The 26,713-nt window shown below is 33.6% G+C and overlaps 2 protein-coding genes and 1 long non-coding RNA gene across 6 annotated transcripts; 2 read left to right on the top strand and 1 right to left on the bottom strand.

Annotated features, from left to right (window-relative positions):
* The first annotated feature begins 370 nt into the window (after nt 1-370).
* On the top strand, nt 371-2,168 carry LOC111892728 (probable methyltransferase At1g29790). Its single transcript, XM_023888776.2, has one exon. It carries the CDS (start codon nt 580-582, stop codon nt 1,843-1,845), a length of 1,266 nt encoding a protein of 421 aa, XP_023744544.1. The 5' UTR covers nt 371-579; the 3' UTR covers nt 1,846-2,168.
* Nucleotides 2,169-13,453: 11,285 nt separating this feature from the next.
* LOC128127557 (uncharacterized) lies at nt 13,454-15,370 on the bottom strand. 2 transcript variants are annotated; one of them, XR_008225438.1, is made up of 4 exons: nt 15,127-15,370; nt 14,769-14,840; nt 13,926-13,993; nt 13,454-13,633 (listed from the first exon to the last, which is right to left on the bottom strand). It is a non-coding gene; the product is annotated as an uncharacterized LOC128127557 (long non-coding RNA). The 2 variants fall into 2 exon arrangements; XR_008225437.1 differs by having other exon boundaries at nt 14,769-15,370.
* Nucleotides 15,371-15,549: 179 nt separating this feature from the next.
* Nucleotides 15,550-19,392, top strand: LOC111892745 (kinase-interacting family protein). 3 transcript variants are annotated; one of them, XM_023888800.3, is made up of 4 exons: nt 15,550-15,722; nt 16,167-16,235; nt 16,352-16,505; nt 18,214-19,392. In XM_023888800.3, exons 3-4 carry the CDS (start codon nt 16,352-16,354, stop codon nt 19,215-19,217), a joined length of 1,158 nt encoding a protein of 385 aa, XP_023744568.1. In that variant the 5' UTR covers nt 15,550-15,722; nt 16,167-16,235; the 3' UTR covers nt 19,218-19,392. The 3 variants fall into 3 exon arrangements, with proteins under 3 accessions (XP_023744568.1, XP_023744567.1, XP_023744566.1); XM_023888799.3 differs by lacking the exon at nt 16,167-16,235 and having other exon boundaries at nt 15,550-15,718; XM_023888798.3 differs by lacking the exon at nt 16,167-16,235 and having other exon boundaries at nt 15,551-15,722.
* The last annotated feature ends 7,321 nt before the right edge of the window (nt 19,393-26,713 follow it).

The raw sequence follows: 26,713 nt of genomic DNA, 5'->3' as shown, positions 1-26,713 counted from the left end.
TCTTTTTATTTAATTTAAATCTCTATTCTAATAAATGAATAGTTTTAATCACCATTTGCCAAGTGTCATTCTAATACAACTCCTAATTAATATTATGTCATGTGTCATGTAGATATATTTGGTAGCTAATTTCAAATTTTACATTTTCTAATTATATATTCAATTTGAATTTATAATAACTTTATAAATATGATATATCTCCTAATTAATAATTTATTTAAAATAATTGATTAATAATTATAAATTTTTATTTTAAAACTTTAATTAATTTTATATCTGATTCTCACAGATTATAAATGAGTTATAAACTAGCTACTAATGAAAAATTCCGTATTTACAAAAGCATCCAAGAGAGAACGAGTGAAGAGTGAAGAGTGAAGTGTGAAGACATCTAGTATTAAAAATTCAACCGACATTTCACAAGATCTCTCCTCTCTACTTGTCCTTAATTAATTCAGCTAAATGTCTTCTTTACCTTTTTCTCCTCACCTGCTCCCTCACTCACTCTCACAAATCTACACAAACTCCGCATCTTCTTCTTCTTCCCCTCTTCCCGAATCTTGAAACTCCGACCAAAAAATGGGCTCTGTGTCCCTCAAAATCGGCGATGGAACAGCAAGATTCAAGAGCGCCACCGTCTGTTCGTCGGCTGTACATATTCTCATGTTATTTTCAGTCTTGACCACAAATCTGTTTGCCTTATACGCCTTCACATACTCCCCAAAACCCCATCACCAGATTCACTTCCTTAGTCACCATCATACCCACAAGAACATCTCTTTAATCTCCGAACAAGTCTCTTTAATCCTCAGAGAGATCGATTCTTCTCAAAAGAAACTTGCCCAGATGGAAAAACAGCTTCTTGGATACGAAAGCATTGATCTTTCAACACCCAATATGCCAAACGAGTTGAAATTGTTTCTACAAAGGAATCAGCTTCCATTAGGTAAAGATTCAAGAACTGGGATCACAGAAATGGTGGCATCTGTGGGACATTCGTGTTACAAATCCATGGATTTTTTGTCGCAATACATGAATTACAAACCGAATGGAGCTTGCCCTGATGATTGGAGTCTTTCACAGAAGCTTATTTTGAAAGGATGCGAGCCTTTACCTCGAAGAAGATGCTTCGCGAAAACAATCCCTAAGGTTGGTCTTCACCCTTTTCCCCTTTCACTTTGGCGAAATGTTAGCGAAAAGATTTACAGTTGGAGTGGCTTAGGTTGCAAGAATCTCATCTGTTTAAACAGTAAGAAACTAAATCGCGATTGCGCTGGATGTTTTGATCTCGCTAATGGAAATGAGAATCAAAGATTTGTAAAATCAAGAGGTAAAAACGATTTCTTGATTGACGATGTTTTAGCTTTAGGAAGCGGTGGAATTAGAATCGGATTTGATATCGGCGGTGGATCTGGTACTTTTGCCGCTAGAATGGCGGAGAAAAACGTCACAGTCGTCACTGCAACTCTCAACATTGATGCTCCTTTCAACGAATTCATAGCTGCAAGAGGGATTTTTCCTCTCTATCTAAGTTTAGACCACAGATTCCCATTTTACGAAAACGTTTTTGACTTGATTCATGTCGGAAATGGTTTAGACATTGGTGGACGATCTGAAAAGCTCGAGTTCTTGATGTTTGACATTGATCGGATCATTAGGGGTGGTGGGTTGTTTTGGTTGGATAATTTCCTTTGTTCTAATGATGAAAAGAGAAAGAATTTGACCCGATTGATTGAAAGATTCGGGTATAAGAAACTGAAATGGGTTGTGGGAGAGAAGATTAATGGTTCAGGGAATTCAGAGGTTTACTTATCTGCTGTTCTTCAGAAGCCAGTAAGAGTTTGAAGCTTCTTTTTACTGGTACGACTAGTGTTCTTGATGGTTTGGTGATTTTAATCTATTATATATTGCGAAATTTTGATTGAATTTTATGGTTACATAAATTTAAATTCCTTTTAGAATGCGAAATAAGTGATGAAATGAAAGAATGCTTGTTCGTATACCCGATAGGAAGGAAGTTGTATGCTAGAATGTGGAACTTATTAGTCAAATTAATAGTTTAATACCAAGTTAGATTCTTGTACTTATGTATATTTTCTTGTTGTTCAAAAAATTTACTGTCTTGAAGATCCATTGATGAAATTATATTGGATGTTTAAAAGTTTTAATATGGCTATACTAATTTGTTATGTTAGAAATTTTTATATGGCATTATATTATGTATATAATGCATGTATATAGGGGCGAGTTTTAAACAGAAACCACCATGATTATTTCATTCCCAACATGTCAACATATGTACAAGAGTAGGGATGCCGGACCCAAAACCGAAAAAACCAAAATAGAAAATGAAAATTTCAAGGTACCAAAAACCAAACCGATTACCCTATGCGATTCCAATCAGTACACGGTTCAGATTCGGTTTTTCAGTTGATTGTTATGTCCCTATACAAGAGTATCCTTATTTATCTATTGTAAGTAAATATGTATCTAAATTTACTAGTTAAGTAAAATACATAAAATTATCCATGACTAATAGTCTCCTTAGTTCGTAGCGGAAGGTGGAGGAATGTTGAGATTGTTTCGAGTATGCACCACATGAACTTCACAACAAGCTACTTTTTCACGAACAAAATGGATATTCATTTCAATGTGTTTGTAGAATGACATTCTCGAGAAAGACTTTTTATTCTGTTTTCTCAATGATGGCTTTTGTGATTTATTAATTTCAAAGAGAATAGGCTATAAAAGAAAGTCTTTTTTATTCTTTTTTCTCATACTTTGCGAAAAACTCTATTATATTTCTCCAACAAAAAATTTAAATAGTTGCACCCAAGTGGCTGGAGCTGGCAAAAATCCATCCAACCCGCCAACCCAACCCAAAATCAGCGAGGTTGAGTTGAAATTTTCAACCTATTTAATTTAAATGGGTCAACCCGTCTAACCTATTTAATTAAATAGGTTGGGTTGGGTAAAAGCTATAAACCCGTTTTCAACCTGTCAACCCATTTAACTTTAATATATATTTAATTTAATATTATTTGAATATTATCATGTATTAATCAAAGTATTAATTTGTAAATTATAATGTTGCATTATTATTATCTATGTTTAATAAAATTCAATCCGAATTTCTATCATTTTTTAGCACAAATAATACTGGTTACTTTCCAAAATCACAAATCACGGTGAATCTAAACATCTTAAATGTTATTTGAACAATTTATTTGTATTTATGAATTATGATTGTTCTTTTGTCACAATTATGAAGTTTTATTTACATTTTATAATTTAAGTGGTATAATATTTAATTATATAATTGATTTAATTGATTTTAAATAGGTTAACCGAAGTTTAACCCATTTATTTAATAAGTTGGGTCAACCCGGTGACAGCTCATTTATTTAAAAGGTTGGGTTTGATTGGAAATATCAACCCAGATCGACCCATTGCCACCTCTACAAGTGGCTAAGACCATGTTATAATTTTTTAGAAAAAAACAACATAAATAGAAGGAGTGCAAAATTGATGAAAATTGGAAGCTAAAAGAGGGTAGGTGTTCTTTATAGAGTTGGATCTCATGAGTTGTGTCCTCGTGTCGTTATCTATATACAGATTTTAAGCCAGGGGTGAAGAGACATGACTTATCGGTTGGAATGTAAGCCATGTTTGGGTTAAAAGATGCATTATAGACTCGATGTGCTCAAAGTCGTCAATGCTCATTATAAATGCTCGTGTCCAAGGAGTGATATTCAAATACGAAGAAGGTTTTGCTTCTATGAATGTGTTCTATATAGAAAAGTCAACTTTTTGATAAAATCCAAAATATTTTTTTTTGTTTTTGATAAAGTCCAAAATATTTTTCTTAATAGATATGTTCTGTTATTTTGGAAAAATCACATATCTTTTATTTTTTGTTAAAAGAGAAAAAAAATAGTTTCGTTAATTTTGGCAAAATGTTAAATAATCAAGACTTTTCTGTTTAATTTTTTTATAACTTTATCAAAATTGCTCCACCACGAACGGTCGGGCTGGTGTGCATGACCATTGTTCGTTGCCATGTGTACCATAGACCTGTTCGTTGTATGCATACCGGTAGGTTTTATGATATCTACTAAGAAAACTAAAACTACAATTGAGAAATTATATTTCAAATAATGCGTTTTTCAATGCTTGGTTGTAGCAAACAACATAGCATTATGATACGTCCAAATTGTCCACATAACCGTTTGAATAACGACATCAAAACCCTTTGTGATTTGTTGCACATCTTTTTTTATCTGCTCAACATAACCAGTCATTCTCCAAAAAAATTAAGAGGGATATAAATGTTCCACCAACGACCACGTTTGTTCTAAATCGAGAATGCTATGAGAAAAATCACAAACAAATGATATGAAGACTTTATATTCCCATCAAGAAGGTGTCACATAACCAAATCTACATCAACGTCTCACTCATACAATATATCTTTCATAGGTTCACGAAGAATAATGCACCACCCTAACATATCAACTTTATGGGAATGTTTTTTTTCCAAGCAAAATCCAACCACTTTACCTACTTCATTGCCCCCAACCCTTTCTCCCAACTGACCCACCATCTCCGTGGACGCTATGTTATCCGAACTGGTATGATTGTCGGACCCTCTCCTCGCTGGCCTATTGGGATAGATATGTTTGAATTTCAATAAAAAAAAGAGTAATGAAATAAGACCTCGTCATGTTCATCCTTACCAGCATCCCATAAAAAAATATTTTATTTTTTACAAGAATCATTGTAATTCATACATTAAAACTTATGCCCAAATAGTTTTGTATGTTTTTAATTAGTTTTGTATGTTTTTAATATTTTTATTAATTAAATTTGTATGATTTTAATTTGTTTGTATTTATTTTAAAATTAAAAACCGAATGGTTTGGAGGGATAAGAAAAGTTGGGTTTCCATGTGTTGTACGATGGGAGGGTGGAAGTGAAAGGAAAAGGAAAACCTGATGAGACAAGTGGGTTAATATGGGTGGTAGGGATGAACTTCCTCAGCCCTAATAAGTTACTGATATGACCATTTTGATGTAACTAACACATGTTGTATTTAGTTTAAAATTGTCATTTCTACACCCAACAATGATATTGTTTTAATGAAATGAGGAATAAAATGTGTAAGTAATAAGCTATAGAAGAAACTGACAAAAATGGCTCGACAAACGGACAAATAAAAGTCGGGATATTACATGTTGTCTTGGAGGCTGTTGGAGGGGTTGTGTAAGGCGTCGAAATAGAAAACTGAAAAAAATCTCAATCGAAATCTAACATTATGAAGACATGAACTAACAACCAACTTGAATTTGTAGAGATGCCACCTCAGGCACCACTTCAGACTCCCCATCGTCGAAGAAGCCATCTTGTGTTGTTGATAGAACACACTAAAGGAAAATTACAATAAGATGTGGGAGTATGTCTTAAGTAGCTTGACCTCTTAGGCGCCTTATAAAGTGCCCAATCCAATAATTTGCAACTTTAATGCCAAGTTCTGAGGCGACTAATAACCTTAAGGATGTCTTAGGTGGTATGTTCAATGGAGTCATAAAATTTTCCTTATTTAGGGACATTGTTTCTGTAAAACACGACATGATTGCAAATATTGTCAATTATTTATGCCAATTATCGATGAGAAAATATGGGATGTTACAAGGTGGTATGATAATAAGCGAATTAATTTGTAATTTCAACACCCAAACTTAACTTGTGATGAATAAGGAGAAACAAGTTGCTTTAGGACCAAGCGATATACTTAGGTGTTAAAAAAAGTTCATTAGAGAGGATAATAACAAAAAATGAGTATTCTATTTAGTGGTTAGGTAAGGTGCAAGTAGGTCAATGAGCTATTGATTTGGTTAAAATAATGTTGAACTCCCGTGTGATAAAAAACCGAGAATTTGATTTTGTTTAGTAGTAAGAGATACATTATGTGAACGAGCTTAATAGTAAGCTCGAGCTCGTCTCGAGCTTGTTTAAAATCGGTTTTGAGTCAAACATTTAGCGTGTCGATCCTGAGTAGCTTGGCTCATTTGCACGCCTAACCCTAAGGATTCTAGTTTTAGTTAGCCGAAGACTTGGGGGTTTGATTCAAATTTATATCGGGTCTCCAGAGGTAGTCACACTATGAGTCGTTGTTAGGCATGTCAAACCCAACAAATAAAGGGGTACAATATACTCCAAAAGAACACTACTATATTGCACTAAAAAGTAGTACAAGGAAAGTAGGGTCGATCCACAGAGGCACGAGACAATCAGTCTATACCTCTTTGTGCAAGGTACTTTGGTTACCAACAGTAAAGTGGGGGTTTTTGAATGAAATGATTAAAACAAATAACTAAAGACACAAGTAATCGCCTAAATAAGTGAATTAAATTCAGAAATTTTAAGGACTCCAACTCTATGTATGACAACTTAACAATGCGATTCAAAGATGACTAGATACTTGCTTAATTATATCTAAGTTGGTACTTGAAAGTGTTAACAAGCTCTAACACTTCCCATTCACCACATTAATTAACTAAAATAAGCTCTTTGATTAACCCTAACCTTACTAACCTAATCTAAACAATCTCTTAGAATTAGATTAAAAGATTACATTAAGCTTTATGTAAATGTTCCCAACATCACCTAATACTCCTCACAAGCTCGGGAGTGTAAGAATGTGTGCATAAGATTTACACTAAATTCATTTAGTGGAAATCAGTTTAGTGCTTGTTACTTAGTCCAATTCACAAAACAGTTACTGTAACGCCCAATTTCTGGTATGTTGCTTTCGTGGCATTTATTTAGAAGTTTTCGAGAGGGACTCGGCGAGTCTATGGCCCGACTCGTCGAGTAGGGTCGAGTTTTCGAGCACGTGTTAGTCGGCGACTCGGCGAGTCCATATTCGGGACTCGGCGAGTCTGCCTGCCAGGTAGAAACCCTAAATCCCCGGGTTTGCACCCTATTTAAACCACCTTATGAGCCCCAAACTCGTCCCCTTCACCCTCAGAGCATCATTTAGCAAACCCTAATCGTTTCCTTGAGTAATTGAGTATTTCTTGTGTGAATCTTGAAGTTTTGAAGAGAAGAAGGAGGCTAGATCCAAAGGAGAAGAAGAAGATCCAAGGTCTTGCACCCATTTCAGAGTTTATTGAGGTATCAGCCGATTTCCTTCTGTTTCTATGATTTATTTATCTTTCACAAGCATATTTAGCCTCTTTTAGCCATTTCTTAGCTTGTTCTTAGTAGATAGATCACATTAGATTGATTAGCCTTCGAATCTAGCCATGTTTCAGTTCCAAAATCGTAGATCTATCACCTTTATAGGGCCATTTTGCATGATAGCCCTAGATCTACTCTTATAAGTACCTTTTTAGCCTTTATATCCCTTTTCATGCGTATGTACACGTAAAGTTGGAAACTTTACGTGGTAAATTAGCCTTAGGAACTCAGATCTATAAATTGTATGCGGTGGTTTCGAGCAGAATCGAGTTTTTAGTATCTGCATGCATATGACTCGGCGAGTCGTTCTTCGGACTCGGCGAGTCAGGTCGCGAGTCCCCGATCTTTACCCTTTGAGTGATTCCGAGTGGAGGCCAGTGAGCAGTAGGATGGACTCAGTGAGTCGGAGGTTAGACTCAATAATGGAGGGACTCGGCGAGTTGTTCATACAACTCAGCGAGTCCAAGACAATCTTCTTAGATCGAAGAACAACTCGTCGAGTTGTTCATATGACTCGACGAGTCGGATGCAGATTGCCTGAGCTTTTGAATCAAGAGGGTACTCGTCGAGTCGATGCCATGCTCGACGAGTAGCCATGAGTAGGGTTGAGAAGTGAGACTAGGAACTCAGCGAGTTGGTGGCCCAACTCGGTGAGTCCGGTCAACTGTAGGTTGACTTTGACCGGGAGAGTTGACTTTGACCAGGGGTAAAAGAGTCATTTTACCCAAGGCAGTGATTAGCATCTGATTGAGTGTGTTTATGGATTTGTAGCCGGGGAGATACCGGAGCAGCAGCAGTTAGCTTCCAGAGCCATACACTCAGCAGCCAGTTCACGAAGTGAGTTTCCTTCCAGTAGGAACGGGTCTAAGGCCACAATGTCGGCCCGTTCAGTTAGCAGTAGTCTCTGGACTTCGGTCCAATGCAGTAGTTAGTATGTTTGACGCCTCCGTGGCTCAGACAGGATTTATGTGCTTATGCTAGATGATATGTTATGCTATGCCGTGTTCAGTTAGTCCGGACTTCGGTCCGATGCAGGGGACGGGATCCCAGTCAGTTTCGGACTTCGGTCCGATGTAGGGGACGAGGTCCCAGTTAGTTTCGGACTTCGGTCCGATGTAGGGGACGGGGTCCCAGTTAGTTTTCGGACTTCGGTCCGATGCAGGGGACGGGGTCCCAGTCAGTGGGCAAGGCCCAGTATGTGCTTTTTATGTATTGTATGGTATGTGGTAGTTTGGGGGAACTCACTAAGCTTCGTGCTTACAGTTTCAGTTTTGGTTTCAGGTACTTCCGCAAGCAAAGGGAAGAGCTCGGGATGATGACATCGCACACACCACAACTTCAGTTTTTGTCCTGGGAGTTGATTCAGTTTCTTGATATGTTTGGATACAGTTGTGTTACAGTTTCTCTCATAATATTTTATTATGGTTTTTTTTTGAAACACGCAACGTATGGTTTTAATATGTGATACTCAGTTTCATGGTTTTGTTATAATAAAAATTGAAATTTTTGGGTCGTATTTTTGGGTTGTTTCAGTTACGAATTTTGCAAAATAGATAACTTGAATGACCTAACCCTAATTCAAATGGCCAAGAATCACAATTAGAATCAAACATTTGATTAAAGCAAAATCAAATTCACTAGATAGAAATTAAAAGCAAACATCAAGTCATATGATTGAAATCACAACTCAAGAAGTCAAAACATAAAGTTTAAGAAACTAGGGTTCTAGCCACACATGCCTAGAACAAGATTACAAGTCGGAAAGATGGACATAGTACGCAATTACAACTTACAAATAAGAGAAATAATATTTCCAAATGATAAATGATCAAATCCTTGCAAAAGCCTTCGAAATCCCCTCACCAATAGTGCTCTAATATGAGGTGTCTGTCTAAAAATGAGCCAATTACCGTGATATGAAAAATAGGAAAAACTGCCAAAAGTTGGTGTTCGGGCCGAACACGCCCCGTGTCAAAATAGAGTAATTCAACACGGGTCGTGTTAAGTGAAAAATGACATTCCACCCTCGATTCTAATTCCAAAGTACAATGCTCAATATTACTTAGGTGGGCTAACACGGCCCGTGTCAAAATAGGCTAAACTTACACAGGTCGTGTTCAGCAAGGTCAAACTCTTCTTTATGGTCAAACACGACCCGTGCCCATTTTGCAGAGCAAATCCAACACGACCTGTGTACTCCTCCGACTCCGAATCCAAACTTCATTTTTTTCAACTTTTCTGTTCTTCATCCGATCAACCCGAAATCTTCATCAATGCTTCCTGGCACATCCCAAAGCGCGTTCCAACCTTCGGTTTACCTAAAAAAAGACATGAAAGTGTGAAAATAAGTTTGTTCTAGAGACTAAAACACAAGAAGAATGAAGTATAACTATGCTAAATAAATGCATAAAAATGGACTAAAAGGTGTGCAAAAAGGTGCGCAAAATGCACCTAACAGTCGTATACATAGTGAAAATTTATGATTAGATAGGGATGATATTTAGAACCAGAAAACCGGACCGGAACCGGAACCGTTAGAACCGGTTCCGGTTCCAGGTTTAAAAATTGGCTTTATCTGGGTTCCGGGTAATCAGGGTTTGGGTCCATCGGGTCCGGGTAAACCGGGTCTAAAAATCGGAACCGGTGTTTGGAACCGGAACCACTTTAGGGTCGGAACAAGTTTTTGTGAAACGTTTAAAAGATGCATATCTCATTCGTTTCAACTCCGGTTGACATACGGTTTTTTCCAATATGTAGTTTAGAGTTTGTACAAGATTTTATACTATAAATTTGTCGTTTTTAGTTTTATATTCATTGACTTACACTCCCCCAAAGTCGATATATCAAAGCTGGAAGTTTTTAGTTTTTTAGTTTTTTGTATTCGTTGAAAGTTTTAAAACATGCATATCTAATTCGTTTGCAGTCAGATTGACATGTGGTTTAGAGTTTGTACATGATTTTAGACTATAAATTTTCCATTTTTAGTTTCATATTCATTGACTTACACTCCCTCAAAGTTGAGATATCAAAGCTGAAAGTTTTTAGTTTTTTAGTTTTTTTGTATTCGGTGAAAGTTTTAAGACATGCATATCTAATTCGTTTGAAGACAGATTGACATGTGGTTTTTTCCAACTTGTACTTTACAATTTGTACATGAGTTTAGACTATAATTTTGTCATTTTTGGTTTAATATTCTATGATTTATAGTCCTCCGAAGTCGAGATATTAAAATTGAAAATTTTCAACTTTTCATCTATTTGTTTTTGTAAATTGTATTCTGTGAAAATGTTAACACATGCATATCTCATTTGTTTAAAGTCGGATTGTACATGAGGTTTTTTTTTTCTAGAGTGTATCTTAGAGTTTGTACATGATTTTAGACTATAATTATGTTAATTTTGGTTTCTTGTTCAATGAGTTACAGTCCCCTGAAGTCAGGATATCAATATGAAAATTTTCAAAATTCAAGCCACTAAGTAGTAAGTAATTTCCAAAAAATTCCAGTTTTTCCGGGTTTTTCGGTTATAAACCCACTTTATCCGGTTCCAACCTACCCACTTTGATATTTTCGGGTTTTTCGGTTCTAGACCTACTTTACTCGGTACCGTACCCGGAACCGAACCGGAACCGTTTCCTATATACCGGTCTGGTTTCCGGTTCTACAAAATCCCGTTAACCGGTTCCGGGTTTTCCGGGTCTGGGTCCATATGGTCCGGGTTTGGACCCACTTTCATACCTATGATTAGATGATGTTTACCTCATAGTTTTCCAAAACAACACTATTTTGGCAAAAATAATACAAAACCTGTAAAAACTTTTTTTGGATAACGTGGCGTCTTTTGTTAAAACTATATATGTTCCCCATGCTCCGCATGGTCCGTGTGCGTCTGATTTGAGTGTTGTTTTTTGTTTATAGATTAATAGGCGTCGTTGTTGACTCTTTTAGTTAACTTTGGATTATTTTCATACGTATAAACAGTCGGGGATAGATAGAGGGCAGGAAACAAACAAAAAAGTTAAATATGAGGACCAATAGTAGAAAAAATATATCAAAAGAAGAAAATGACAGACACAAAAACTACAAGGACGAAAACAGTAAAAAAACGTGAGTTTCACTATTCCTAACTCGTTGTAGACTCTTTTAGCGGCAAAACCCGGGTTTTGCCCTGGGCTATTTTTTTGTGTTTTTTATGAAAAAATATAAAAGTTTTGAGTGCAAGTATCAAAAGTGTCAAAATGGCTAAAGAGTTAAAGGGGTTGGAATTAACAAGTTTTTAGAAAAGGGACCAAAGCTGTCAATTCCTTAAAGTTTTGTGGCCAAACTTTAAATATTAAAATTCGTAAAAAATGTAAAAATTTTGATTACAATGACCAAAAGTGTCAAAATGGCTGAAAATGAGGGGCAAAGTTGACAAAATAAAACATATATATATATATATATATATATATATATATATATATATATATATATATATATATCCCTATTATAATAAAAGAATATGTTTAATCTCATATTGACAAGTGTCATACAATTAGAACCTCTCATTAATGTTATATATCACATATCATTCCACTTGTCAACTTATTAATTATCAATTTCAAATTTCAAATTTTAAAATTTTCACCCTAATTTTATTAAATTAATAATTGATTATTCATTTTAAATTTCAAATTTTAAAATTTCTCCCTTTAGTTATATTAAATTAATAACATTAGATTAAACAATAATATAAAATTAATATAAATTATAAGATGATATAACTTCACGTATTTATTTAAATCAACAAGTATAATTTTATATAACTAAAAGAATTTCTATTCAGTAATAATTTATTTAAAATAATTGATTAATAATTTTGATTTTTTAATATGAAAGTTTAATTAATTTTGTAACCGTGGTTATCTCGGGTTATAAACTAGTATATATATATATATATATATATATATATATATGGTTAGGTTATTGTGTTCTAACTATGTATTGTGTATATATAGGATTGATTATCGACCAATCATTTTAGTTATTTTAAGAAAGTAATTAATGTATATTAAATGTATTAAGTAATTAATGTATATTAAATGTTAAATATATAATGAGCATTAATTAAACTTTCAGCATTTAATATGTATTAATTACTTTATTAAAATAACTAAAATGATTGGTCCGGAATCAATTCTATAAGGAAACAATAGATAGTAGAAACATTTGAAACTAACTCTTTCTCTCTCTCTCTCTCTCTCTCTATATATATATATATATATATATATATATATATATATATATATGGTGAAAGTGAACAAGTTTGTGCGACTCTAGAGAAAGTAGTCGATGACATAAGTCTTGAAAATGACGCACTACAAAACATCTATTAAGGGTTAATATGACTCTATTATCTTAGAGCTTTGTTAAAGTGTAACCACCATGTTTGAAAAAAATGTTTAGTGGAGATAAGAAGTGATAAGATAATCGTGGATTCTTTAAATTTTCGCATGTTTACATTATGATGCAGTAGTTAGATCATATATGTTGTGTTATCTAGATAATAACTTGCAAGTTATCAATAACACTTATGCTATAGAATGGTGAATCATGGTACATTGACCTTTAAAATTCATTGAAAGGCCCAACGAAGACCGTTAACTAGTCTTAATGACAACTTTGAGAAATGAGATCGATATATCCGGACAACGAGCATTCATGCTCTATACACGAGTGGTTTATATGACTCATTTGGAGAATGAGGTTTTGATAGAGATGACCTTGTAAGATTATGAATTGGGGTTTCATTTTGCAAAACTGATGTTTGAGGATAGGATTCTTATGATTTCTATGTGGATTAGATGACCCACATGAAATGACGTGAGTGTGTGCTATATTATTATAAATCTTGATATTGTTTTTCTTTTGAAGAAGTTGAAGATAATAAAATTGTCATTTTTATGAATTTTATGAACGAAAAGAGATTGAATTATTTTTCTTTTGAAGAATTTAAAGATAATAAAATTGTCATTTTTTTGAATTTTATGAACGAAAAGAGATTGAAGATGAAAATAACTTATTGATTATATTGATTATGTATTTTATAAAAATCCAATACAAAAAAATATATATAAAAATATGATCCTTAGACATAAGAAACCCTAAGGCCATAGGCTAAGCCAAAACTAATGGATACAACATTTACATTATAACAAATTCTAACATGATTGTAACACCGTGAATTTCAAAATAATTTTTCGCATAATATAAAAACATTTTCATTTAATTTTCATAAAACATCAAGTTTAAAACTCCAATCCATATCATACAAAATCCCAAGATCACATATCATAAAAATCCCATGCGTGTGTACAAATCAAGTCGGGGCCTTCCCACGGTCATCACTAGTACCTGAAACAAACAACACTAACACTGTAAGCACAAAGCTTAGTGAGTTCCCCAAAATACCACACATAACACATATTAGCCACTCGAGGCTATAACTCTGTGGGTCCGTAGACCCTACTCTGTGAACCCACTGGTTCTAACTCTGGGAACCTTCCGGTTCCAACTCTGTAAACATGCACAGCATAAATCACATCGAAATAATGCAGTACAACACATAACATACATATAGCATACAAATACTCTGTCACATAACTCTGATTACCTACTCAAGGTAAAGTATAGTGAGAAGACTCACCTCGCGTATCTCGATAACTCGCAAATCCCGGAAATCACTCGCGCTCGATCCTCTGAGCTATAATCCTCCTATAACACAATATATCTCTAATTAACATTTTATCAACTAAGGTTGACTACCCCCATCAAGTCAACACTGGTCAACTCTGGTCAACAGTCAATGGTCAACTTTGACCGGACTCGGCGAGTGCACTAGAGCGACTCGGCGAGTCTATACGTGTTCACTGACTCCCTAGGATCCTCTTTTGACACATCGAGTACTCCACTGACTCGACAAGTTCCACCTGGCATGAATCGCGGGGCCACCACGACTCAACTCGCCGAGTCCCAAGAACAACTCGGCGAGTTCCAGCTCGACTCAGTCCACCTGTCAACCCTCTCTAACTCTCCCTGACTCACTGAGTCAACCCTTAACTCGGCAAGACCACTCGCTGAGTGGTTAAGGACAATCTTCATGCTACTCGCCGAGTCTGTTCTTCGGACTCGGCGAGTCCATGCCATGCATCAACTCAATCTCGCTTCTGAGGTCAGATCCGCTCCAACAACTCATAAATCTGGCCCTCCCAAGCACATTCATCACGTAAAGTCACAGTCTTGGCTACCATGCAACGCCTACAAGGCTTCTTTTGAAGAAATGACCTCTAAAATGGCAACCTAAGTCTCCAACTCAAAAGGAAAGGCATAAAGCATGGCATTTGGGACTCTCTGGACCTAATAAGGTCCAGATCTAGGTACCATATCCCCATGGGACCTCTCACACTCCAAATACACGGCAAACAAGGCATGAAGAAACCCTAGATTTGACCATATCAAGAAAAACACGAGAATAAGCTCTGAATATTACCTCAAATAGCTTCTTCTGCCGAAATGGGAGTAGATCCAAGCTCCCCAACTTTTCTAGTTTGGCCTTCCTCTTCTTTTCTTGCAATTACACACAAAAATGGTGAATAATGGCCTTTTATCTCACTCACAAGAACTCTCAGCCGCTCTGGTGCTCTCAAGGTCGAAGGTAGCCGCAATGGAGGGGTTTAAGGTCCTTTAAATAGGGCTCAAGGCCGGGAAATTAGGGTTTCATTAAACAGCGCGGACTCGCCGAGTCCAGGCGCGAACCCGCGTCCAAATCCGCGATCATACTCGGCGAGTCTAGGCTCCAACTCGTCGAGTCTCGTCACAAATTAACAAAATAAATAAATGAATAATACCTGGGAATCCAGGCTGTTACAATGATTAATGATTAAGCTCCTAAAAACAAAAAGCAAAGAAACAAAAACATGAATGGAAAAGATTATCTATACAATAACGAAAGGTAAAAATGATAGATATAATTTCAAATGTATCAATTAACGAGCACTACACTTTACTTAATATGTATTTTCTTTGACTCATACTTCAAAACTCTTAGATATGCATTTTTAATTTTCTTTCAAGTTATATGTATTATTTTTAACATGTATTATACTTTTTCCTTTTATTCAAATTAAAAGAGTCAAAAGAAAAAGCATACATATCCCACGTGGCACCACCCGTATTTTGAAAATCAAACCAGTCTTTGCGGGATTTTGGCAACACTTGCACTTAACTACTTAAAGTCTGCAACCCCCCTTCCCCTCATCTAATCCCCACTACAAGTCGCTTCAGTTCATATAAACAGAAAAAACTCATGTACACACCAGCTAGTTTTCTTCTTCCACACCGACAACCTCTCCTCTGATCTCTCTCCTCCATCCTCCGCCTCTTCACCGGCGTCTTCCATTTTCTCCGTTCACCAAAACACCAAGTTGCACTGACTCACAGGCAAGTAAGTATTTCCATCGCTGTTCCTACTTTGCGTTAGAATTTTCAACTGATAGTTTTCATCTTCACGTTCCTCATTGATTTTTTTTTCCGGTTATCGGCTACAATGTTTGATAGAGATATATGATTCTGTGTTAATTTAAGAGCAGATAGCTCCTTGTGATCCATTACTTGTAGGGCACGATGTGTGTTTATTTACTGTGTTTTTAGATAGAACTGATGTAACTGAAATTGAAATCAAAGCCGTTTGAAACCTCGAGATCTGCGTCTCATTATTCGCTACAATCCCGTTTATTTGTCGTTGTTCTTATTCTAATTCTTCTTCCATACCATGTTTCCTTGCAAATCCGTATGAATTTTCGCGATTTATATATTTTGATCGTTGTTGAAACAATCAAACATGGAACAATAGCCACCGGCTGCATTAAATGCTTTACCTCTTGTCCAGGATTACACCAACCAAGCCACTGGTCATTATTTTCCGACACGAAACAACAATTATTTTAATCTATTATCGGTATATAACTTTAAATTTCAATTCGACTCAATTATTTCACATCTGGTGTAATATAATCGTACAATTATTATATCTATCTGGCTTCTAATTGGAAGCGTTGTTTCCGATATTTGCAGATGATAGGGCCGGCTGATAAGATGTTACCTGTAACCTACTCAAACTCCTCCGCCGCCGTAGACGGAATATCGCCGTCGTCATCGTCGGATCAATCACGCCGGAGCAAAAGCAGATTCATCAGTAAACCTTCATGGCTCCTACTCTCGATATCTGGTGCGTACCTTTTCCTCAGAGTTTTGTCAACTAATTTGAAATAATTGCGATTTGTGCTTTTTTCATCGATTATTTTCTTGGAATCTGGATTGAAAAGTTAAAAAGTACAAAAGTTTATTGAATTGAATTGCAAATGAAGATTTTTCACACGTGTTCCGATTAATTAGTGATACTTACTAATCATTAACGTAATCACTTAAATGCTTAAAAAATAATTCGTACTCATGTTAGCCTGTTGTTACATGATTATTTGTCAATAACTTTACAGTGTTGTTTGACATTTTCAAAGGTACATAAAATTATTTAAAAAAAAATTAAAGAAAAAAAAACAAGCTTTAAATAAATAATAATAGGGAATTTCTGATTTGGCAAGCATCCAATGTTTCAAAAGAGTAATTCAAGGACAACATTATATTTTCTGGTGTCTGTTGAGTTTTTTAATTTGTTTTCACATTGTTGTAGTGCATTTAATTTTAGATATATACTGAAAAGGAATGGTAAAAAAATTTGATTTTATATGGACGGCTGAGATTTGCCAGAAATATATATAATTTATGATGAAAATTTTATTTATTAGTTTGACACGGAAACGTCTACTCAATGGGGTTACCTTTCAGCGGGGCTATATAATAGGACACTGACATACTGCAACACTATTATTTTTATTTATTTCACATTATTTAGCCTATTTTTGTTTATTTTGTTTTTTTTTTTAAACTTGTACCTTGAAGAAAATCACAAAAAATAGCATTCAGGGGAAAATTGTTAAAATATAATTTGTTGACAAAATTATGTAAATGGTCCTGTTGTGAAATTACTTGATTAGTGATTAATTTGTGTAAAGTGTAAAAAATGTGTCATTTTGTTGAGAATTCAAAATGTTTGTTATTTTTGTGATTTTATTGAATTGGTCAAATATTAGAAATGAAAAAAAGAGAAAAATAGACGTTGGCAAAAGCAATTATTCTTTTAGCTGCTGGGCAAGAATCTTTCGGATTTTGAATAAGATATTGGAGGGATTGGTTAGACTGGGGTGTATGTACTCGAAAATAATTTTTATGAATAGTCGCTTTCATCTTTTTCCTTAACTTTTTTATTTTTCTGATTCCAAAAGTAAAATAATTTCTATATTTAATGCCATGAAACAAAATGTTCTGATCCAAAAGGGACTGTAAATTTAGAAACTTTTTTACTTTATTTTCAAATTTTGAAATTACCTTATGGGACTTTTTCTTCTTTTTTCTGACTTTTCTTTTTCACGATTTCGTTAAATATTTTTTTTTTCTTTGAGTGTTTTCTATTAATTTAAAGTTGAATATAATGAGTAAATATGTGATTTGCTAAAATACTTGTAACCTTAACAAATGAAAGTAATTGCATTTACTTTCATTTAATAATGTGCCATATAATGTTATTTGACTTTAATTTAATAATACCTCAGTACTCATTATAGTTTTTTTCTTGCTCAAGAAAATTTAAGATAAGATGAATTAATTATGTCTACTGTTATTATTACAATTTCATCAACTTTTTAATCGGAAATATTCAACGTAAAAATAAAACTCAATTTTTACACCCAATTTGTTATTAAAATATTCCAATTAAACATATTTTCTTATACTATTTAGCATTTGATGTTTTACTAAAACGATGGATTAAATAATTATTTTTAAATTAATATATTTTACTAACAATTTTGCCAAATCAGATATGGAGGATAAAATACAATCAATCAACGGAGAAGACAAGCCAGACACCTTCGGCGAACGCGCCGATTTCTACTACCGGAAACGCCCTGAACTTCTCTCCCTCCTCCACGACCTCTACAATCGCTACCTTCACTTAGCCGATCGCTACACCCGCACTCTCTCCAAACACCACCACCACCTCCACCATGAATCACAACCACCAAGTCCGATTTCAATCCACACCACCACCACCACCACCACCAACGATTTCTCCGACGACGCTCAAACAACCTCAATCTCCTACCAACCCCCTGAAAAACAAACTCCCTCAGATCTCGTAATATCCGAACTCGTAATCAAGTTTGTCGAATACGATTTCATGGTGGATGAGTTAAAGGTGTCCGATTCGATTCAGGAAGAATCGAGGAAGAAGATCGAGTTACAGAAAAGTTTGTTAGACGTTTTGGAATCGGAGCGTGTAGTGTTAACAAACGAAAACTCTCGTCTCGCTTCGGAATCTCTCTTCATGAAACGTAAAGCCGGTGAGCTTGCTCGATGTGTGTTACTCGAACGAACCGAAGATCAACGTGTGTTCATTCTCAGCCGTAAGATCGACGATCTTCAAGGTCAGATCTATGAATTGGAGAAACGAAACAAAGAGTATTACGAGAAGTTAATGAAACAAGGTAGTAAGGGAACCGAAGGAAAGAAGAGTAATATTAGTATTAATATAAAGCGGTTGATGGTGGGAGGTGGTGGTGGTGGTGGTGGTGGTGGAGGAGGTGGCGGCGGTGGTGGTGGGTGGAGTAGTAGTAGTGTGAGTTGGAGTGGTGGGGAAGATGAGATGGGTTGTTCGATGAGTAGTACAAGTAATAGCAGCACATGTACAAGTCTGGCGCAGGTGATGAAGGACAAGAAGGGTCCACGTGGCGGGGTGGGTGGGAAGAAGGTTAGTGGGTGGTGGGACCGGGTGAAGAAGTTTGATATGTTTATGTGTGGGCCACATCTTGATGTTACTTGCTGACGTGGCTTGGTTTAGTAGTGGTAATCAGTAATCAGTAATTAGTAATTACTAATTAGTATGTAGTATTATGGAGTATGGTTGTTGTCTCTTTTGTTCAAATGCCATATATTGGACATTGTTACCTCTGTAATGTTGAAAATTTACAGTGGTATTGTTTTTGTTAGTTAAATGTTTATATGTCGTATGTTATTTGAAATACTATATTTTGTTTTGAAATTAAAATTTGATCAAGACCTTGTGAATCCATTTAGGATGAGTTATGACTTTTGTGATCACTTATGACATAGGTATCATAAAATAGACATTTCCTTGATGCATTTGAGATATTCCCTTCAATAGTTTGAGATTGACTTTGGTATCGGGAGTAAAAGTATATGTATTTTGTTAGTGAACTTGCTGATTTACACTTTGATGGTGTTTGGAAATGTTCCTTTTACCAATTATTATATTATTATACTATATATTAATTAGAAAGTTGCTTATAAATAGTAACTTTTCTTGGTTTTGAACTTTTGCCGAAAATGTTTTTATAAATACTATATATGTTTTTATAAATACTATATATGTTTTTAGTTTTAAAGTTTTACTACAAATGTTTTGGATTTTGGCATATTTACTCCTTATAATTTTTTAATGTATAGAAAAGGTCCTTATAAAATTTGTTTTTATAAAAAGAGTCTATATATTTAAGATTTTCGTATGTTGACAGGTTTAGGTGCTGTTTGTTTTTTGAAAAAAATCTCTTCAAACATTTTATTGTTGCGCGACATAGTACACGCGCAACACTTTTTCATCTCGCAGTTGTTTGTTTTTAAAAGTTTTCTGAGTCAAAAACCTTTGCGCGTGCTCTGTTTGGGTTTGGCGCAACACTTGTACTGTCTCTTCCAACCTCTTCTTCTTTTTTTATTGCTGAAATTTTGATTATATGTTGTTAAAGTTTTATTTCACATTTTTTTTTCGTTTATTCTTATTGAATTTATTTTTCGTTTTTTTATATTCAATAATGATAATTTCTTGATTAAATATCATTATTTTTTACTAAAATATCTTTAATTTTTGTTGAAATATCATTATTTTTTACAGAAATATCATTAATTTTTACCGAAATGTTATACATTATTAAATTTTACGTATTAAAAAGCTATTTTCGGTTTATAAAATTAGTTTATTTTAAATTTTTAATATCTGCAACAATATGTAGATGTTAAAAAACAAACACGCTTCTTATTACAGTCTGCAGAGGGTTACAGAGATGGTCCGCAGACTTTATTAATTTTTGTTTCAGAAAATCAAATAATACCTTAGTCTCTATACAGAAAACAAATTACAAAAGGGTTTTCCTAAATTACCAAAAATGTCATTGTGTATTTTTTTACATAAATGATCCATGTGTTTAAAAATTAAAAAAATAATCCCTAAATAATAGAAAGTTTGCAGATTACTCCCCTGCACGCCCCCATAATATATTGTCATGTTCTTATTCAATTTTTTTTGGGTTTCATGCTTTCGCCATATGAAATTTGTGTATTTATATGTTTGCTCCCGTACACCTTTTATGTCAAAAACACTTTTGAATTTTTTTATTTAAAAAAATGTTTTAAGCAAAGCTTGAATCACCTACTAGTTAAAAGATTAAATCATATCCTACCAACCAACTGTTGCTTTCCCTAAAAATCTACATACAAATCCATAAATTGAATAGATAAATTTAAATCTCTTAACAAATCGGTAAATAAATTTACATTTAAGGAATTTACATATTTATTTCCTAAAATGAGACCAATAATTACCAATTTTTTGGTAAATTGATAAAGATTGCAATTGTATATAATCGTCAACAAATTGTTTCTTGAATATCATCTTTTTTTTGCGATTGATCACTTTTTATATATTCCCTTTCCAACTCTGTTTTTTTCAATTCCAACATTTCTGTTCTTGCAGTTGGGATACCAACATTCCTGTTCTTGTCAACAAAAGTTTAATAGCTAAAATAAGTCCATGAAATTATTACCCCTTCATTATGAATTATTTTTTCTGTTTGAAGTCATTGTATCATTATCACAAACTTTATTTGTTTTTGGATAATCGTTTCTCTTGGTTGGATCATGTTTCTGGCTTTATTTATTGAGAGTAACAACAGTTATGAAACTTTTATTTGCAAAAAGAAAAAGAGCAAAAAGCTAAACTTTAAATGTAATCTTGAGTGGCTCGTCAACTAAAACAACAATTTTACAAAAAGAAAAATAAACAATGTTAGCAATGCTAAAGATCACAATAAAAAGAAAAAGACACCGAACCAAAGATAACAACGAATTAGGGTTTTTAGGGATAAACACCGACTTGATTCCATCATATTCTCGAATTCCTTTATCATATCCTACGACATGATCGGCCATTTTTGTGGGGTTCGGATCTGGTTCAAAATTCTAATATAAAACCAAAAATTTAAAATAAAAGGGTAAATGGCACAAAAAACACTCTTTTTATACAGAAATTCGATTTTGACACTGTTGTTTTTTTGTGTCAATTTTGACACTGTGTTTTCAAATTTGTTACAATTCTGACCACTTGACCGGTTAACCAGGTTACATGCTGACATGACATGATGACGTGTCAGTTTTTGATGACGTGGCATGCTGACATGATATGCTGACGTGTTAAAATTGAATTTTTTTCTCACAAAAGACACTAAGTTTTTATTTTTTTCGATTTTCACACTAAATTTAATTTTTTATTTCAACTTTGACACTATATTTTTTTTGTTCCAAATCGAACATCATTTTTTTCCAATTTTGTTCAATGTTGACAATTTTCTATTTGAAACCGTATAAATATTTTTTTAATACATTTAAACCGTATAAATATGTTTTTTTTTTTTTTTTTTTCATTTAAAAACCATAGTTTTGTATAAATATTTTTTTTACACTCAAACCATATTTTTATGTATAAATATGTATTAGTTATATAAAAATTGTATTTTATATTAAATATGCAACTTTAAAATGTGTTTGGAGGTTTGGAGGCGTGTAGTCGATCAAAACTCGGATATCAAGTTTGCAACTTATTAAATTTTTACATCTTATTAGAAGCTTATGGTTAGTTTGATTCTCATGATATAACTAATGCTTTGAATGTAAGAAAAAAGACACCTTGTATTTAAATAAAAATGTGGTTTTTAAACGAAAAGAATATGTTTATACGGTTTAAAATGTAATAAAAAAATATATTTATACGGTTTCAAATGGAAAATAGACAAAATTAAACAAAATTTGATAAATGATGTTCGATTGAAACAAAAAAAACATAGTGTCAAAATTGAAATAAATAAATTAAACTTAGTGTCAAAATCGAAAAAAAGTGAAAACTTAGTGTTTTTTGTGGAAAAAAAATCAATTTTGACACGTCAGCATATCATGTCAGCATGCCACGTCATCAAAACTGACACGTCATCATGTCACGTCATCATGTCACGTCAGCATGTAACCTGGTTAACCGGTCAAGTGGTCAGAATTGTAACAAATTGAAAAACACAGTGTTAAAATTGACACAAAAAAACACGATGTCAAAATCAAATTTTTGTGTAAAAAGAATGTTTTTTGTGTCATTTACCCAAAATAAAATGATGTTTAGTTATTCAAAACAAAGAGCAGTAGATTATAATATTTCTCCCTTGCAATTTATATATATTACAATAATAGTCCTTACATTATTAGCCAATATCATTATATTTTCATATTGTCAATAGTTACCTATAAAGGTCCTTCAAATGAGAACCATTTTGCAAAAAAAGTAGTTCTTTTTACAATAATAGTCCTCACACTATTAGCCAATTACCATATTTTGTCATTGTAGATTTTAAATTTTGGGCTTTTGCACATAAGTTCTACCTAATTAAGAAATATATTGTCTAATAAATGATACGATGTATTTCTCTATTGTTATTCTAACAAAATATAACGTCCAACGAATGAGTATATCAAAATAGGTGAATATAAGGAGTATAACTCTAACAAAAATTTATTTTACAATTAAAATATAAAATGAAAATTTCGGTGTTCTAAAAAGACTCCAAAAAAAAAATCTAAAAATGGCAAAGTGGGCTTATAGTGTGACATATGTGGTGTCACCTTGTGCGTCTAAACTCTAATATTGCAAAAGCATTCCAAAAATTTATATTAATTTTCATTGAATTTTTAGATGTGAAATTGAACAAAATGGTAGAATATTCATTTTACAATGGATTTGGTATAGAAAGATATATGTATTAGAATGCTGGATAGTCCTTCTTGACGTTTCTATAACTAGAGTGCATATTGAAAATTTTTAGTAATTTTCCATTATCTTCTTGTATGTTCAACCAATTCATTTTCTTTTGTTAAACCAATTCATTTTCTTCTCTTTACGAGTCCCTGCCAATATTAGCTTGCACAAAAAAAAAAAAGAGTCAAGAGGGCTTGGTTGAGTCACATGTGTTTAACAAACATTAGTTTTTTCACAAGCAAATACATGACTCAAAACACATCTGCTAATTGTAGCATGCTTCGTCCTTCATTCTCTACTCTGAAAATGACGATTTCCTTCATAAATTTATCATTTTTACTTAAATATATTGCAGTTAAATATGTATTGACATTATTAATAGTTATTATAAAAAAAATTATAATATGAAATGAATGAGTTTTCTTTCATCACACATCTAATAGTTAGCACATGAAGGACAATTATTGTGTATAGTATGGATCTTTTTAAACTCTGCCTACATTTTTGCTTTCAATAAGTAGAAACAAAGTTTGCTGCTCTATAGGTGACCATATTCGTTCAATTGTATCGACCATTTATCCTTCTTTTGAAAACCATCTTAATATTATGTCAGCTTTATATAACGTTGGGGGTGTTTGGGATTGCTTTTCATGCTAAAAAGTTCTTTTGACAAAAATCATTTTTGATTTTTTGGCTTTTTACAAAAGATAGTTTTAAAATGTGTTTGGTTCATCTTTTGACTTTTCAAAAGCTAAAAACCCAAAAGTTGCAAAAAGTCACAAATTCATGACTTTTCAAAAGCTTATTTTTGTTCTGGCCAAAAAATTGTTTTAAAAGAACTTCTTGAAATGCCCAAACATCTTTTTTAACTTTTAGCTTTTTAGAAAAACTAAAAGTTCTAAAAGTCATTTTAAAAGATTTTCCAAACACCCTCTTTATATGTATCTCTTTTATATGTTCCCCGCGTTTAAATGGGTCATAATCTAGTTCTTTATTATACTACTACTTCAAATGACACAGACATCCATTAACATGTCCCATCTTTGGCCATTTCCTAAACTTCGACCATCTTTTTTCCTTTTTAACATCATCGAAACCAGTGGTGGATGTATGATAAAATCTTAGTGTTGGCTCACATGATTTTAGGGTTGACACGTCGTAAAATTTATATTATGTCGAAAATTTTCGAAAAAAAATTCACTATGCTTTAAAATTTAAGGGGTTGCACTGGTCACCCCAGAAACCCCCTATATCTGCCACTAAATGGAACAATAAATATTTTTGTTTCTTTTATGGTCAATGATCACCTGTAGTGTTACGATCCGCAACAAGATTGAGTAACATTAAAATAGTTATAGATAAAACACTTTATGATCCCAAAATTCGGATCACCATGTAGCAAAACTTCTAATAATGTTCACAACCAGAGGCGGAGCTTCAACGTTTGCTTCGGGGGGCGAAAATATAATATGTAAAAAAATTGTTAAGCAGGGGGGCCACAGCCAAAATTTTATATTTTTGGGCCAAAAATGTATAAAATGAAAGTATGAGGGCTGTTTATAACTAAAAAATCAGAAGGGGGGGCACAACCCCCCTTGCCCTTATAAAGCTCCGCCAATGTTCACAACCATATGATATAAAATAGTTATAGATAAAACACTTTATGATCCCAAAATTCGGATCACCATGTAGCAAAACTTCTAATAATGTTCACAACCATATGATATGTAGTAGTTTATACCTCGGTGTGAGGTTCGTTTGAGAAAGTGTAGAATTCCAATATCATAAGGACCAAAACAACTTCTATCTAGTGGTATCAAATTCAAGCATAACACCATATTAGGTAGGCTTGACTATGGAGCGGGTTTGACCCTAACTTAACAATTATATGGGTTTGAAGCATAGTTTTTGATCATTTACACGTTGAAGACCCGTACGCGCTAACCCTTTTATTAAAAGGGTCGGGTATGGATCATCATTGATCCGCTCCGTTTATAAACCACCGCGTATAAATTTTAGAATTATATATTTATATTTTATACCACCTAAAGTATACTTTTAATTCTATTCGAAAGTCCAAAGAGAAAATGCCAAAGACTAAACTGTTTTTACATAGGTCTCGAGGACTCGATTTCTAAAATTCCAATCATCTACTAAGAATCATGATGTCATTCATTTATATTTCATAAAGCAATCACCAATTTCATTCGTATATCAATAAAGTCAATTATCAACCGGAAGAAAATATGTAATTGCTATTCTTTATCAATGCAATCGACGGTCAAAAATTCCAATCATCTACTAAGAATCATGATGTCATTCATTTATATTTCATAAAGCAATCACCAATTTCATTCGTATATCAATAAAGTCAATTATCAACCGGAAGAAAATATGTAATTGCTATTCTTTATCAATGCAATCGACGGTCAAAAATCAATCTGAATTTACTGCAATAATGATTTTAATTCCAATCGAAAGTCCTCGAGTACGTAATGTGTTTTCTAAATCAACATTTGTTTTATTTGATAAATATTATTTTAAGATTTATGAAAAATGTGTTTGATTATTCAAAAAACCTACGGGTTACAGGGTGGGTTTGGATATATGTAGATTCGGTGGATAAGGGTAATCGTTTTGCTATTCAAAACCTACAGGTTATAGAGTGGGTTTGAATCGGATTTTGAAATTTGTTAAAACGGTTTGGATCAAAATCGATTCGCTCCAAACCGGCCCCATTACCAGGTCTAAAATTAGGTAGCTTTAAGAAATTAAATAATTACACGGTGGTGTAATGTTTACATGGCGGCGTATTTTTAGTTACATAGCCCATAGGGGTGAGCAAAACGCACTGCAACTAAAATTAACCGTAAAAACCGCAACCGATAAACCGCAACTGTAATAAAAACCGATGGTGATGTCTTATGTTTTTCAAAAACTATAAATTTGCGGTGTGGTTATTAGTTTTCAAAACCGCAGCGCACCGCATATATTATATACAACTTTTATATTAATTATTACTCCCTCCGTCCCAAAATTATTATCCACATTTGACTTTTTAAGTCTATTTTGTTCAACTTTGACCTTAAATAATTTACTTTTTGTTATATAACTTTTTATGCAAGATATATGAATAGATTTGTAACGCCCCGTCTCTGGTATGTTGTCCCCGTGGCATTTATTTAGAAGTTTTATTGTGGGACTCGGCGAGTCTATGGCCTGACTCGTCGAGTAGG

This window comes from Lactuca sativa, chromosome 8 (genome assembly GCF_002870075.4).
Source record: "Lactuca sativa cultivar Salinas chromosome 8, Lsat_Salinas_v11, whole genome shotgun sequence".
NCBI lineage: Eukaryota > Viridiplantae > Streptophyta > Magnoliopsida > Asterales > Asteraceae > Lactuca > Lactuca sativa.
This window is presented reverse-complemented; position numbering and strand designations above follow the sequence as displayed.

Excerpts from the sequence above, each read along its gene's own strand:
- LOC111892728 (XM_023888776.2), top strand. The coding sequence starts at position 580 with ATGGGCTCTGTGTCCCTCAAAATCGGCGATGGAACAGCAAGATTCAAG.
- LOC111892745 (XM_023888799.3), top strand. The coding sequence starts at position 16,352 with ATGATAGGGCCGGCTGATAAGATGTTACCTGTAACCTACTCAAACTCC. Across the intron at positions 16,506-18,213 it reads GCTCCTACTCTCGATATCTG|ATATGGAGGATAAAATACAA; the intron begins GTGCGTACCTTT and ends TTGCCAAATCAG.